We start from the raw sequence: 13,464 nt of genomic DNA, 5'->3' as shown, positions 1-13,464 counted from the left end.
GTTGCTAACCAGTAGCATGCTAACGTCTTGAGCATCTTAAACACTGACTCAGACTGAAACTCTGTTGACATGACCAATTGTAAAAATCACAAAGAAAGGTTTTTTTGATTTGTTCATTTAGTCTGTGCCACATTTGCTGGTTATTTCACATAAACGTGCGGCTCTGGTTCTTGAGCAATGATTACTTGTAGATAAAAATGTTGTCTTTAATTTTCATCCTTAGTACAGATATTGTTACATGTTGTAGTTCTGCATAAATCTACTTAGGTATTCAAAATGGCCACCGGAACTATGTGTGATGTCATTGGAAACCCATGTATAGGAGTTCTGTACGACGTTTACCAAGCTGCCTGTTCTCTTTGTAGATTTTTCAATTCAAGCACTATGTCGTTTTCAGCCGATTGATTGAACTTGCTCTTCCTCAGGCGTCCACGAAGCGGCAGCACCACCTCAACAAGCACCTGTACAGACCCTCCACGTTCATGGCGTCCTACGAGCCTCCGGTTTTCATGGACGAGGACGACGAGAGGAACGCCTACTACGGCAACAGCCAGGACCAAGCTGCAGACGAATCAGTCAGTGGTTATTTACTTTGAGATAATACTGCTGATGTACAGAACGACTATCATTGTTTTAGGAAATAAGATCTTCAATCCCACTTTGGTAACAGGAAACAAAGAGCAGGGATTCCCAATCAAATGGCAGACTTTACCCATTAGGCTCAGTTTATAGCATTCGATCCCAGAAGCTTCTTCACTCTCTTCTCTCTCTTTACAATAAAGAAGTCCACACAATCGCTGCATGATTTTGATAAAAAAGCAAATTATTTTTCTGACCGGTATTTTATTCATACAACATATGATTTATTTTTCATACATTTGAGCAATAAGCTGCATGCACATTTCTAAAACTGCAATTAAACATCATGTTAGTCCGTTCAGCTTCATGCAGCAACTAGATCTGCAAATCTGCAAGAGGAAAAGCGGCGTTTCATGTAGTTGTAAGCAGCGCTCGGGGTAACGTATTCCAAAAGTAACACCTTACCCCCAACACTGCTTACGAGTTACACAAATATATTACTTTTTTCAGTAACTAAGGAATATGACATTACTTAAAGGGGCTAGATGCAAGTTAGCCATTTTATACTCACTACTGCCACCTCAGGTCATACGTGTAACTGCACCTTCTATATTAAGCTCGTGCATGACGGCACTTCTGACACGAACACCTTCTTGAGTGACAGTGCAGGATTTTAGAGACAGTTGTGGTGAACAGGTCTGTTCTAATGTCTGAACAATGTTCTACACATTAGAACATTGTTGGAACATGTAACACTGGTGGATAAGATCTGCAGTTGCGTAGTTAATATCCCCAAAACAAAACACGAGAGAATGGGGGAAAGCGAAGGAAAAGAAAATCTGACTTCTCCGTGGCATTATTACTATTTTCGTCCCTCCTCGTTCTGTGATTGGTTCCCAAATCCATGCGAAGATTTCGGCCATGGTCCCCAGGCTGCTGTGCTGTTCGAAATGATTCGAGCGCACACAGCAGCATGGATGTTCCCAGGCTAGTGTAACTCAGCTACAGTTTAGAAACCATAACATGTAATACAGACATATACATTTTTTAGAGCTGTAATCACTAATGAAGTATATATTACAATTTTTAAGTAACTTGCCCAACACTGGTTATAAACCTGCGCTCTCACACTCTTTTCTCCCTCTCTATTGGCTTATTGCACAATGTGGCTACGCAAGTTCCTCTGAGCTGAAGCTGCGGGCACTAGTACTTCCTGTTCGTATTAATTTCCATTAAGATTAGCTTAGACCCGTTCGAATCATCGTATTGCCTAAAGATTCTGTGGTGGACAGTGAGTTCCTGGTAGATGATCACTTCCTGCAGGTTAACGAGTTGCTTTATATTTCCGTAGAGGAGACGTCTATGTTTACAAGGATCAGTGAGTTTGTCTTGAAGCTAAAGGCTAACATTAATTTCATGCATTATACAGTTTGAAATAGTGCCTTTTATTACAAAAACAAATGATAGCATGTTAGCCTTTAGCTTCAAGACAAACTATCAATCATTCATGATCACAGGTGTCTCCGATCTGAACTTGTTACATCAAGATTTGAACACACAGTAAATGATCATCTACCGGGAACTCACTGCCCACAACATAATCTTTAGAAAATATGATTATTATTCCAGGAAAAGAATACAGACAGGAAGTACTGGCGCTCACAACTTCAGGTCAGAGGAACTAGCATAGCCATACCGTGCAACAAGCCAATTGTGCTACATAAACGTTTTCTCTGATTCACAAGCTGCAAAACGCTGCTTGTTTTATGAAAATCCGCCTCATATTTACGTCAAAACCCGTCTGTAAAGATGTTCCAAATAGACGTGGCTTAAAGCAGCACAATGATGCGCACGGACGCCGATGAGCGGAGGCGATCGGGTTTCAATCTTGCGGCCCTAATCGAGCGAAAGCCGCTTTATAACAGCTATTGTACATGTTCTTTGGTCGACCAGTCTCTCACTTTTCTTCCTCTTTTTGAAGGAGTTTCCACGCTGACATTTGTGGCTGTGCCTTTGATCGCTGTGACCTTTCAGTGAGTCCTGGTCACTGTGTCCCGCCGAGAACAGAGGGAACAGAGTCTTAAAAATCTCTCGATACGAAACGCAGAAGAAACAAAATGCAGCTCAGAGAGAGTGACGGAAAACCTGACGATCGCACCAGTTTGTCCTTGACTGTGTCGTATTGTTTGAATGAAAACTATGTGGCGGATGTGACAAAGAGGAGATTGTTGTACCTGTTCTAGTTTGATCCCACACAGACACGGGGAGAACATGCAGATGGCTCACAGAAAGTTCTCGAAGTAGTCCACTACCTTTTTGTGATTTTTAAATGATGTTGCTCTAATGGCAGTGTCCTTGAAAGCCCTTTAGATACTGAAAGACGATATTTGCGCATCAGCTGTATGTCCAAATAACAGAGCGCTGTCTTGGATTCAGCTAAAAGTGAAATGGATCGATAAGAACAGTGTATTTGTTCTTGAGCTGTATCATCTCTCAGGGACACGTCCAAATGCACTCACTTTAATTTATGTTTTTCAACTTTTGTTTTAGGCCTGACGTAAAACACCAGGGACTCCTTTTTTTAACATTTGTCCCCATGACGTCAGGGGGTCCAAGTTGCAATAAAAGGTTAAAGACATGCAGCGAACCGAGACGCGCAGTTACTAAAGTTAATTATTTAAAAAGTGCTGTCCTGTTTGGAGAAATCATTTTCAAACTCCCTGAAAATTGGTCGCCCCAGTAGAATTTTGAAGTTGCTATTTCACACTATAACTACTGTATACTGTGTATATATACTGGAAGTAAAAGTAAGTGCTTTATTTGTCATTGTACAACGAAATAGTGTTCAGGTGTTTGTCCTGAGCCACTGTGACCGAGCCACCACTGTGGGTCATCCTGACCAGTGTGTTTTTGGAGGTAGAGGAAACGTAGCTTCCGGAGGAAACCTGGGGGCCTTCAGTCTCCTCTGATCCTCTGAACCGGTGCAGCGCCCCCTGGGTTTGTTCAGAGCGTGGTGTCCTGCACTGGTCAGCTCCTTCCTCTTCCTCCTGCACAGCTCCCTCCGCGAGGGCTGGGCGATAAATCCAATTAATTAAATTAATTCATGCTTTTAAAAACAGACTATTTGGAAAATGGCTAAATTGTAAAATCGAGTCCGCTGCTTCATGTCCTCCAAATGTGCGGCCAGTTTAGCAGCATTTCAGACGCTCCGTCGTGAAATGACACCAGCGAAGAAGCCGCTCTTATGATCTCGGCTGCTTCACAAAGGCCACATGTTGTGTTTTAAGAGAACAAGGTGTTTTCTTTCGCTAAAACAGAGTTTCTCACTTTCCTCTGTCTGCTCCTGTGCCTTTCTCTTACTCTGTTCTGAGCGGACCATTTAGCTCCGCCCCTTTCCCTAGATTTTATTTTTTGGCCATATCGCCACAGCCCTACCCTCCGCTCTACATCATCTTCTTCTGGGAAGAGCTTATCAGTTCATTGTTTTATTCTCCAGTGAAAGTCCATTAGCCACAACACTAGTTGGTTACTCTAAACTCATGGAAAATAGTCTTGTGCCAGAAGTACACCAGAGGTATTGCAGCGTGAGATGTTTTATTTCATTTAATTGTATTTTATTACTTTATTTGACCGGGTACAATGCATATTAATCAACATCTCTGTAAATGTGCCAGTTCTAGCTCTAAAGTTAGTTTTCAACTATAGTTTCTGGGAAAGATACGTAGCTTTCTATTTGAATCAGTCAGGAGATTTACACGAGCAATGTTTAAACGAGTGTAGTGACGCTTTGCTGCAGTTCAAATATACAAAATATACAAAATACACCTATGGGTCGAAATAAACTTTTGCTATTGTATTAAGATATAAGATCGATGTACGACACCATCTGCTCATGCATGTGGAGGAAAAACGGGAGACACCATGGCCTCAACTCGGTTCATTCAAATACAGCGGCACCTCAGACGCCCACAGCACACTCCAGCAGACGATGGTTCACAAAATTGCAGCAAAACACTGAATTCATGCTCAAGTGGCTTACACAAGTAAAATAAATCCTCCTCTTCCTGCTCATCAGCCGCAGGCCACACTGTCACCGACACAAACAGGCTCGTACATGAGCATAAGGCTCTGAGTCCGCCTCAGTGTCGCTTTGAAGTCGCCAAAGAGCGCCATATTTGACTTCATCGCCCTCCCCTTTCACTCCGGCGCTCACCTCTCATCGACCCTTCCTGTTCCGTTGTGTTTCCAGGACGAGGACGTGCCGATGGAGCTGAGGACTTTGCCCGAGTACAAAGAGCTGCTGGAGCTGAAGAGGCTAAAAAAACAGAAACTGCAGGAAATTCAGGACGACCAGACCAACGTCCGGCACGTCGGATTCAAGGTACAAAATTCACAAACTTTATATAGTGTTGTGTTTATTTGCTTAGTGTTTTAATGGTTTGGTCTTCTCCAGTGCGACATGTGCGGGACGGAGCCGATCCAGGGCGTGAGGTGGCACTGTCAGGAATGTCCGCCAGACAACGCCGTGGACTTCTGCTCAAACTGTTCAGACTGGTGAGTGTCAAACGTTTTCTGTTTTTTTTTTGCCCCCCTTTGGGTGAAAGAAACTCCTGTTACTTAATGGCAGGACATACAAAATCTCTGTGAATAATATACTGGGAATGATGCCCTTAATAAAAAAAAGATCAGAGTCTTGAAACACACATTAATGTTAGCAAGTGCATCTAGTAGATTAGTTTGTGTGGAATGAATCATGGAAGCGAAGGCCAATATTTTGCTCTCACAATATTTTAAAGCAGTACTAAGTAACTCTTCCCCCTAGAGGCCATAAGCGCAACTGCAGGTGTAGTAGCAAGTTACGATTTGTTTACTTATTGTCTTGGAGAGTAAATACTACGCTGACAGGAACGGCGAAGGGAGAGAGGGTTACTGTGCATCCAATTAAACAATGGAAATATTTTTTTTTCACTCAAACCTGGCTGTAAATACTGTTTAAAGTGATGTTAGCCCGCAGTTAGCTTTGCCCGTTAGCATGTTAGCTTCTTCTTCGTGATTCCATTAGTGTGTATTGCTTTCTCCGCACCGGTGGCAGTCAAGTTGCAAACATGGTTTTCTGGCCAGAGACACCAGGGGGAGATGAAAGACCCTCCAATCATCCCATAAACACTTGTATTACCCCCACAGGGACTACGAAAAGGATTTATTAAGGTAAACACGTTACTTAGTACTGCTTTAAACTACACCGTGCGGTACTGACATTTGATCTAACAATATAAAGGGATAGAATTAAAGCTGTAGCTATAATTACATTATGAACCAGCAAACAGAAAAATCACGCAAGCAAATGTTACGTGTAATTATCGCAGCAGGATTAGGCGTTTAAAAGCGTCTTGTTTTTTATCTGAAGCAACAAATCACTTCCTTTTTCCTTTGGGGTCACTTAATGTCCTTATTTTGGAAAGAAAAGCACTGCTGGATGACATTTAATTAATCATTAATACAGTGCAGACATTGTTAATGTTGTGAATGCCTATTGCAGCTGGAAATGGGTGATTTTTAATGGAATAACTACATGTGCAGATGCGCATTTCTAACAACCATCATTCCAGTGTCTAATGGTACGTTGTTTTAGCTAGTCGTCGTGTTATTTTGCTGCTCTGCTGAAAACTGTTGTGCTGATCAGAGAAACTACAGAACTGGCCTGGGTGACCTTAAACTTTGGAACGGTTTTGTAAATTAGAAGATCTCAGCCAATCTCTTTTCTATTTACAGGGTCATTCAATTAATTACGCTAAAATTAAGGGCTTAAAAGTCATTAAAAAGCATTAAATCTGATTCAAACTGACTCTGAATGTAAATTTGTTTAAAAAAAAAAAAAAAAAATCTTTAGAGAGACAGAATCTTGCTCAACTCTGTATTCGTCAAAAACACAAGTTCTATGGTTGAAAACTAATTCAGAAATTTGACCCAATCTTTTGCCCAAAGGTTTTGTCCAATTTAGTTTTGAATATCTAAATATCTAAATTTGTGGCATTAAATATATTGCATCAACCTCTTACCCTCCACTTTAACCAAGTGCCTTTTCTCCAGTTCGGCTTTACCCAAATCTAAAAGCTTCTCGACTGAAGAGCAGCAGTGTGACAGCTAAGACCTGCTTAACTTTTTTGTCATGTGTTTTTATCACAATTTTGTTTTGTCTCTTTTTTTATCGTTTTTTTATTGTGTTATTGGTTGCTCTTAGTTTTCAGTCAGCATCTTCACACAGACACAAAACATGAAAACACTGAAACAATGACTGAAAGGGTTTTGGCTGAGGTGAATCACTGATCTAAAGCCAAACCCTATTACAGCTTAATTGCAACATAAAGCGCCAGCATACAGCAGTACAAAAAAATGTGTTTTTGTATCAATTGGTTACAGAGACAATTCACACAAGTCACACATTCATCAGTAAATTTGGCTTGAATACAAATATAGTGTACACAGGAGAGTTTATATGTGATTTAGTTCTAGTACTGTATATCTGCTAAGTACATTAGATTTGAACATTTTTTTGAAAGCATTTAAGGATGTTTTTTAAGGCGTCATTCAGACTGTTCCATACATTTACTCCTCTGACTGAGACACATCTGGCTTTGGTGTTTGTTCCAAATACACTTTTCTGATAAATATGAGTTCCTCTGAGATTATAGGCAGTCTCTCTGGGTTTAAACCAGGGGTGCCCAAAGTGGGGAAACACTGTTCTGGTGTCTTGGTATTTGTCAGTCATAGAACGTTGTAGCGTCAACTTTCCCATTTTTCCAAATTTTATTGCAAAGGTCGTTGACATATATGACTTATAAAAACAATTATGCTGAACTGACACTTTCAAATTGGTCTAATGCGGCATTTTCTTTGACTTAAAGAAATGAATGAGGTAAAGTCACTGTAGGTACAGGTTACATTATGCACTGTATTGCTACAATAATTGATTTTGTTCTACTAAAACTAGGCTTTTGTATTTTGTAGCATGTTATTTGCATAGATAGAATCAAAAGCAAATGTATACCAAAAAATAAATAAAGTAACTAGTATTATTTGCAGTTATATGTGTTTCACGCTGACATCGCCGTGTTTGGCCCGCGACTCACAGGCGCTTTTTCATTTTGGCCCTCGGAGACAAAAAGTTTGGGCACCCCTGGTTTAAACCTTTCTTGAATACATTCAGGAATCTTATGGTTATGAACCTTATACATAACAATAGCTGTGTTAAGAACAACTAAGTCGTTCAGTTTTAGTATTTTTGATTGAGTGAACAAAGGATTGTTGGGGCATAATAATCTGCATAGCTGACTATACTGACCGCTTTTTTTTGTAGTATAACAATGGGTTGGGTTGGATTGTACTTTTATAATTATTCCCCCAAAGTACCACACCATAATTTAGGTATGGTTTTGTTCTTTTGCCGCTTTTACATTTGGGTAAAAGATGCTTAAAATGGCATTAAAAAGCATTAAATTTTACTTGCTGCCCCCTGTAGATACCCATTTTCACTAGGAGGCGCTTTCCTTCCCTCCCAAATACTAATAAAGGGCATTATCACGACTCATAAACCTCTTATCTCGTCTCCAGCTTGTTCAAGACGGACACCCACAGACCCTCCCACCACCTGGAGCCCGTGTATCGGCCGGAGACCTACCTGGACCGGGACTACTGCCTGCCCCGGAGCACGGCGGGCTACAACTATCTGGACCCAAACTACTTCCCCGCCAACAGATGACAGCGTCCCGGGACGACGGCCTCCAGCTCTCTCTCTCACTCACACAAACCCTTCAGGCCTCTCTGCGCAACGCCCCCGACAAAACCGGGACGCCGACCGGCCAGCGGCGCGCGCTCGGGGAAGGCGTCCGGAAACCGGTCCTCGGGGCGGCCATTTTGGATCAGCGGTATCATTTTTAAAAGAAGAAGAAGAAGAAGAAGGCACACCAACATTCCTGAGCGATGTGACTCTAGGAGGGCGTCCGCCATGTTGCTCCCATTACGATCATTACCTCCCTTTGCTGCTTTAAGAATAAAAAATGGGGAATCAGTGAAGTATAGCGCCACCTAATGGACCGGAGGAGTACTGACCAGTAGCTCATGACGAAGCTAAAACGGGGAAAAAGACGCATAGCCGGTTATAACTGTATGTGATTGGTCTCTGCGTGAAAAAAATTGTCCTAGCTAGGTATCCGTACATTGAGTATTTATGAATGGTTTCCCTTTTGAATAAACGGGAGCCGCACAGGGCGAGGATTTCGAGCAAACAGTTCCCGGATGGAAGTGTGATGTGTTTTGAGGACACGTAATTTTAAATGTTGCACCACGACCACCTCCACCAACATGTTTTGTTTTTTGTAATTTCTTCCACCGTCTCAAAGCGCTGCTACACACGCCTGGTTTACGCGGGAGCGGGTTTGGTTTGGGCCGGGTCAGTACAGACGAGTTTCTATCGGCTAAAGAGCGACGTGCTGGATACTGGAGTGGTTCAGAACGAGACGCACAGTGGAGCGAATTGCGCTTAAGTCAAAACAAAGCTAAAGAAGGACGATGAAGGGTTGTGGACACAGTTGGAGAACTCAAAACACACGACTTGAGCATAAACTAAGCTAATGTTTAGTGGCAAGTTTACATTTTCGGATCAGGGTGGCTACCTTTAAGTGCTATTTCGACTAGGGATGTACCGATCCGATTTTCAGTATCGGTATCTGTAGCCAATCAGGCTTTTTTATAGTATCGTAATGGATCGGATTTGATGACTGGACGGGCCCGATACAAGACGGCCGTGAATCTGCGGTCATGGATCTGCAGCGGCTCCCGTCTGCAGGTTTAGGGTCAGGGTTCGCTTCAGGGTTTATCGCAGCACAGCGGTAAACCTGCAGACAGAAGCCGCAGGAGATCCAGGACCACAGATTCACGGCCTTCATGCTATCGCTAAGCTCGGATACCTCATGGGTTTACAAGACACATTTCAAAACAAAATTCAGATGCTGCCAAAATAAAATCACAGAATCTGTACAATCAATCATAACAGAACAACATCCACATCTCAGAGGAGGATATAAATGAATTTGCCTAAAACACCTGCTTCTGAAAAACTTTCTAATTTTAAATTGAAAGCTAAAGCCAAACCTCTTGCATGTTTATAGGAAAAACTGATGAAACTACTGTAATATCCACAGGCTATAATATATAATGATATATATTATATAAAAATATAATACATAGAACAGTATCGGTATCGGATCGGTATCGGCCAGATGAAGTGTCAAAAATATCGGATTGGGAGCTCAAAAAAGTGTATCGGTACATCCCTAATTTCGACGACTAAAACTTTTTGTCCTAATTCTAGTCATTTTGCCGACTAAAACTAAATTAGAAGTAGGTCCTGAGTCTAAAACAATGTCAGATATTTACATAAACTGATGGAAATGAAATAAAAATGAAAAGGAAGGGACTAAAAACAGCAAAACTTCAGGTGACACGGGTTGAAAAAGCCTCGATGACACTTTATTTTACACTACCCTTGATACATTTAGTATAATAAATATGCAGACGATAAATATTGAGCCCAAAAATGTATTGTTTGTATTTGTTTGTATGTATTTATTGAACGATAAGTCAAAATAGTAATTATCATGACATGCTAAGGTACAAACTATCAAGGTAGTGTAAAATGATACCAAAAATCGTTTCAAATCCACTGCCAAAAGAGACCATGGAGACCTTTTTTCATGCGGGAGAAGCTTCATAATGTTTGTACAAAATGATATAGTCTCAGATTTAGTCAATATCACATTTTTTAAAACTAAAAAGAATCTACATTTCCATCAAAAGTGTAAAACAAAAACGGAATCGAAGTATGTCCAAAATAGCTCTGCTTTAAACCAATCTTTCTCAACTGGAGGGTCATTTTTTATCTCCTGGAAAAGCACCTGAGACTGATTCTATGACCAGGGCTCGGTTCTCCTGACCATGATTCCAGATTTAAAGGTTCATAGGTTTATGCAATGTCTAAATCGACAATAATCTGCAGGAAAATACAGCATTTCAACATGTTATGAACAGCGATGGATATTCTTCATGTTATCTTAGGACAGCCATTACCAAAGTCAAATGTGGAGTGGCCGACTTTTCCTCCCAGTGACAATAATAATTCACTGTATTTGAAGTTATTTGTAATTTACGATTTACAATAACATATAAAATGGCAATTACTGTGGTTGAAATACTGATTTAAAACTCGTGTGATGTTATTGCAACACAGTTAGATTTGAGTTTGTACAAAAGTTTCATGCAGTTTCTTTTAGTTTTTTTTTTTAGAAATGTGGGATTAAATGGGACTAAATTAGGAAAATCACGACTAAAACTGAACTTTTGCACATTTTTCATTGTATAGATAAACCGGGCACATTTTCTCCAGTTTGGTTTTACTCAAATCTAAAAGCTTCTTGGAGAAAGTGTCAAAATAGCGACAAATGCGTGAGGAAAACGAGGCTGAAAATGCAACAGAAAGTGACCACAAAATTAATGAAATTGCAGGAATGTGACAAAAAGTGACAAAATTAGATGAAAAAGAAAGTTTAAAGTGACGACACCGTGAGGAAAAAGACCCATTTAGATCAGTTTAGTAGATCTTAGCTTTCAAATGAGGCGTTGCACTGGCCTAGAGGCTGTCCGCTCCAGTCGAGAAGTATCTGTGCGTATCTGACCTTGTAGTGACCCAGTGGCTGTATGAGTGGTCCGCATGGCGCCTTTACTTTCCATCACAGTGGTCTCTACAACGCTCCGGGATCAATAGTTTGGCAGGTTTTCACTGCAGACGGAGCCTCTCAACAGAAAACCTACAAAACAATTCATCCTGGAGCATCGTAGAGATGACCACACATACAGCCACTGGGTCACTACAAGGTCAAATACTCACAAATATCAACTTTCTTTCCACATAAAAAGTTGCATAATGCACCTTTAAGGCTGTGCTGGCTGGACAAATGTGTAAACCATGGATTATGATGTGAAGCCCTAACTGTGAGTAATAATTTTAGATAAATACAAAGCAATGATGTGCGGAAAAGGTGATTTAATATATTTAAAGGCGCATTATGGAACTTTTTATGCAAGAAAGAAAGGTGATATTTGTGCGTATTTGACCTTGTAGTGACCCAGCAGCTGTGAGTGGTCAGCTGGAGCCTTTACTTTCTACAACGCTTCAGGATAGGGCTGGGCACCTTTAAATGTTTTTTCATACTGGTTCGTTAACGATACTGATACCTGACCGATACTTTTTTCGATACTTATACTAAAATATTTGTCATATAGAACCATTAAAGAGATTAATAATGTTAACTTACTCCTTTTCCTTACTCTTAGTTTCTTTTGCATTTGTATCATTTGTTTTGAGGTGAAACAACCAAGAAACTTCCTTTAAAGTGATAGTCTGTAAGTTTGCAACGTGAGGAGACATAGGGTGAAATGTGAAAGTAAACTCCTCCCCTCTTGGACCAGAAAGCCCTTCTTAGTTTGCAAAATGAGGAGAGCAGGAGCAGAATTTTAAAGTAAACGATCAAGCTCCTCCCCTCCTGATTGGACCTGACAGACTGGTTTACAGGGAAAGCTCGTCTCATTGGTCAACGCGGGAGGATACTAGACTCTGATTAGCTGCAGAAATCTGGGAAGGAGGGACTTCACAAAAAATATTTAAGTACATTAGTACATACTTCACATCAAAATGCAAAACCAGGTGGTCGATTTTGCACATTTGATAACATTTTTAAAACATTTAGACTTCCAGACTATCACTTTAATTACAAAAGGGTGAAAAAACAAAAAACACTTTCCAATTTTTTCTTATTTTTCCCCCCATTTTTTAAATTTTTTCCTCAAAATTGTCCATTTTGTTTCAAAATGTTTTACCTAAAATTTTCCCTTTTTTGTTTTTTCCCATTTTTTTTTATTTTTTCCCCCAAATTTTGCCCTTAAAAAGTCCTAGTTTTTCCCCCCAAATTTGAACAAAAAAATCTAAAATTTTCTCAATTTTTTTTCTTCCCAATTTTCTCTCTCCAATTTTTACATTTTTTTTTAACATTTTTTTTTTTTTTTTTCATGAAGAATTGCATCAAAGCTTGAATATAAGGATTTTATATTTCTGCTTTAGCATTACCTAAACCTTTTTTTTTTTCCCGATACCAGACTGGTATCTTTAACGGCACCCAGCTGTACTTCAGGATCAGACCTACTTCAGGATCAATTGTTTTATAGGTTTTCTGGTGAGAGCCTCCATCAGCAGTGAAAATGGATCCTGGAGCGTTGTAGAGACCACTGCAATGGAAAGTAAAGGCTTCACACTGACCACTCACAGCCGCTGGGCCACTACAAGGTCAAACACTCACAAATATCAACTTTAATTTTTCCCACATAAGTTACAAAGTGCAGCTTTAAGTCTCAGCCCATGCCATTCCCAGTCTTCCGTAAACCAGGCCAAACTCGTCATCTCTCTCCTTTGTTTCTCCACTAAACTCAAACACTAAAGCGTGGAGGCTCCGACAAACTGGGAACACTTTTTTTTTTTTTTCATTTTACACATTTCTTTTCTATTTTCTAATAGTTTTCGACCCTTTTTCCCAAATGTTTGCTGTTGTTGATCATGTCGCGTGTTGAAGTTACTTGGTGAAAAACGTAGCCAGCGCTAATAAATCGCCGTGTGCCATTTTTTAATAAAACGTCATTTCGTTTTCATCGTCCTCCCGTGCAAAAAAACAACCATCACCACGCCATGGCTCTATATCATTTTTTCCACTTGAAAAGGTCCATTGATTTAAAAAAAGAAAAAAAAGATTGTATTTTATTGATCTATTTAAGAAAAAAAGA

General features: G+C 40.2%; 1 protein-coding gene across 2 annotated transcripts in view; it reads left to right on the top strand.

The window, feature by feature from the left end:
- zzz3 (zinc finger, ZZ-type containing 3) overlaps positions 1-9,047 on the top strand; it is a 40,831-nt gene extending 31,784 nt beyond the window's left edge. For both annotated transcript variants that reach the window (XM_079569698.1, XM_079569699.1), the window contains 4 exons: positions 426-575; positions 4,829-4,960; positions 5,033-5,133; positions 8,191-9,047. In XM_079569698.1, the coding sequence (XP_079425824.1) occupies positions 426-575; positions 4,829-4,960; positions 5,033-5,133; positions 8,191-8,338 (531 nt within the window). In that variant the 3' untranslated portion in view covers positions 8,339-9,047. The remainder of the gene's footprint in view (positions 1-425; positions 576-4,828; positions 4,961-5,032; positions 5,134-8,190) is intronic.
- The last annotated feature ends 4,417 nt before the right edge of the window (positions 9,048-13,464 follow it).

The sequence above is a fragment of the Gobius niger genome, assembly GCF_951799975.1.
Source record: "Gobius niger genome assembly, chromosome: 13".
NCBI lineage: Eukaryota > Metazoa > Chordata > Actinopteri > Gobiiformes > Gobiidae > Gobius > Gobius niger.
The sequence above is the reverse complement of the archived record's forward strand: the minus strand, read 5'-3'. Positions and strand labels throughout refer to the sequence as shown.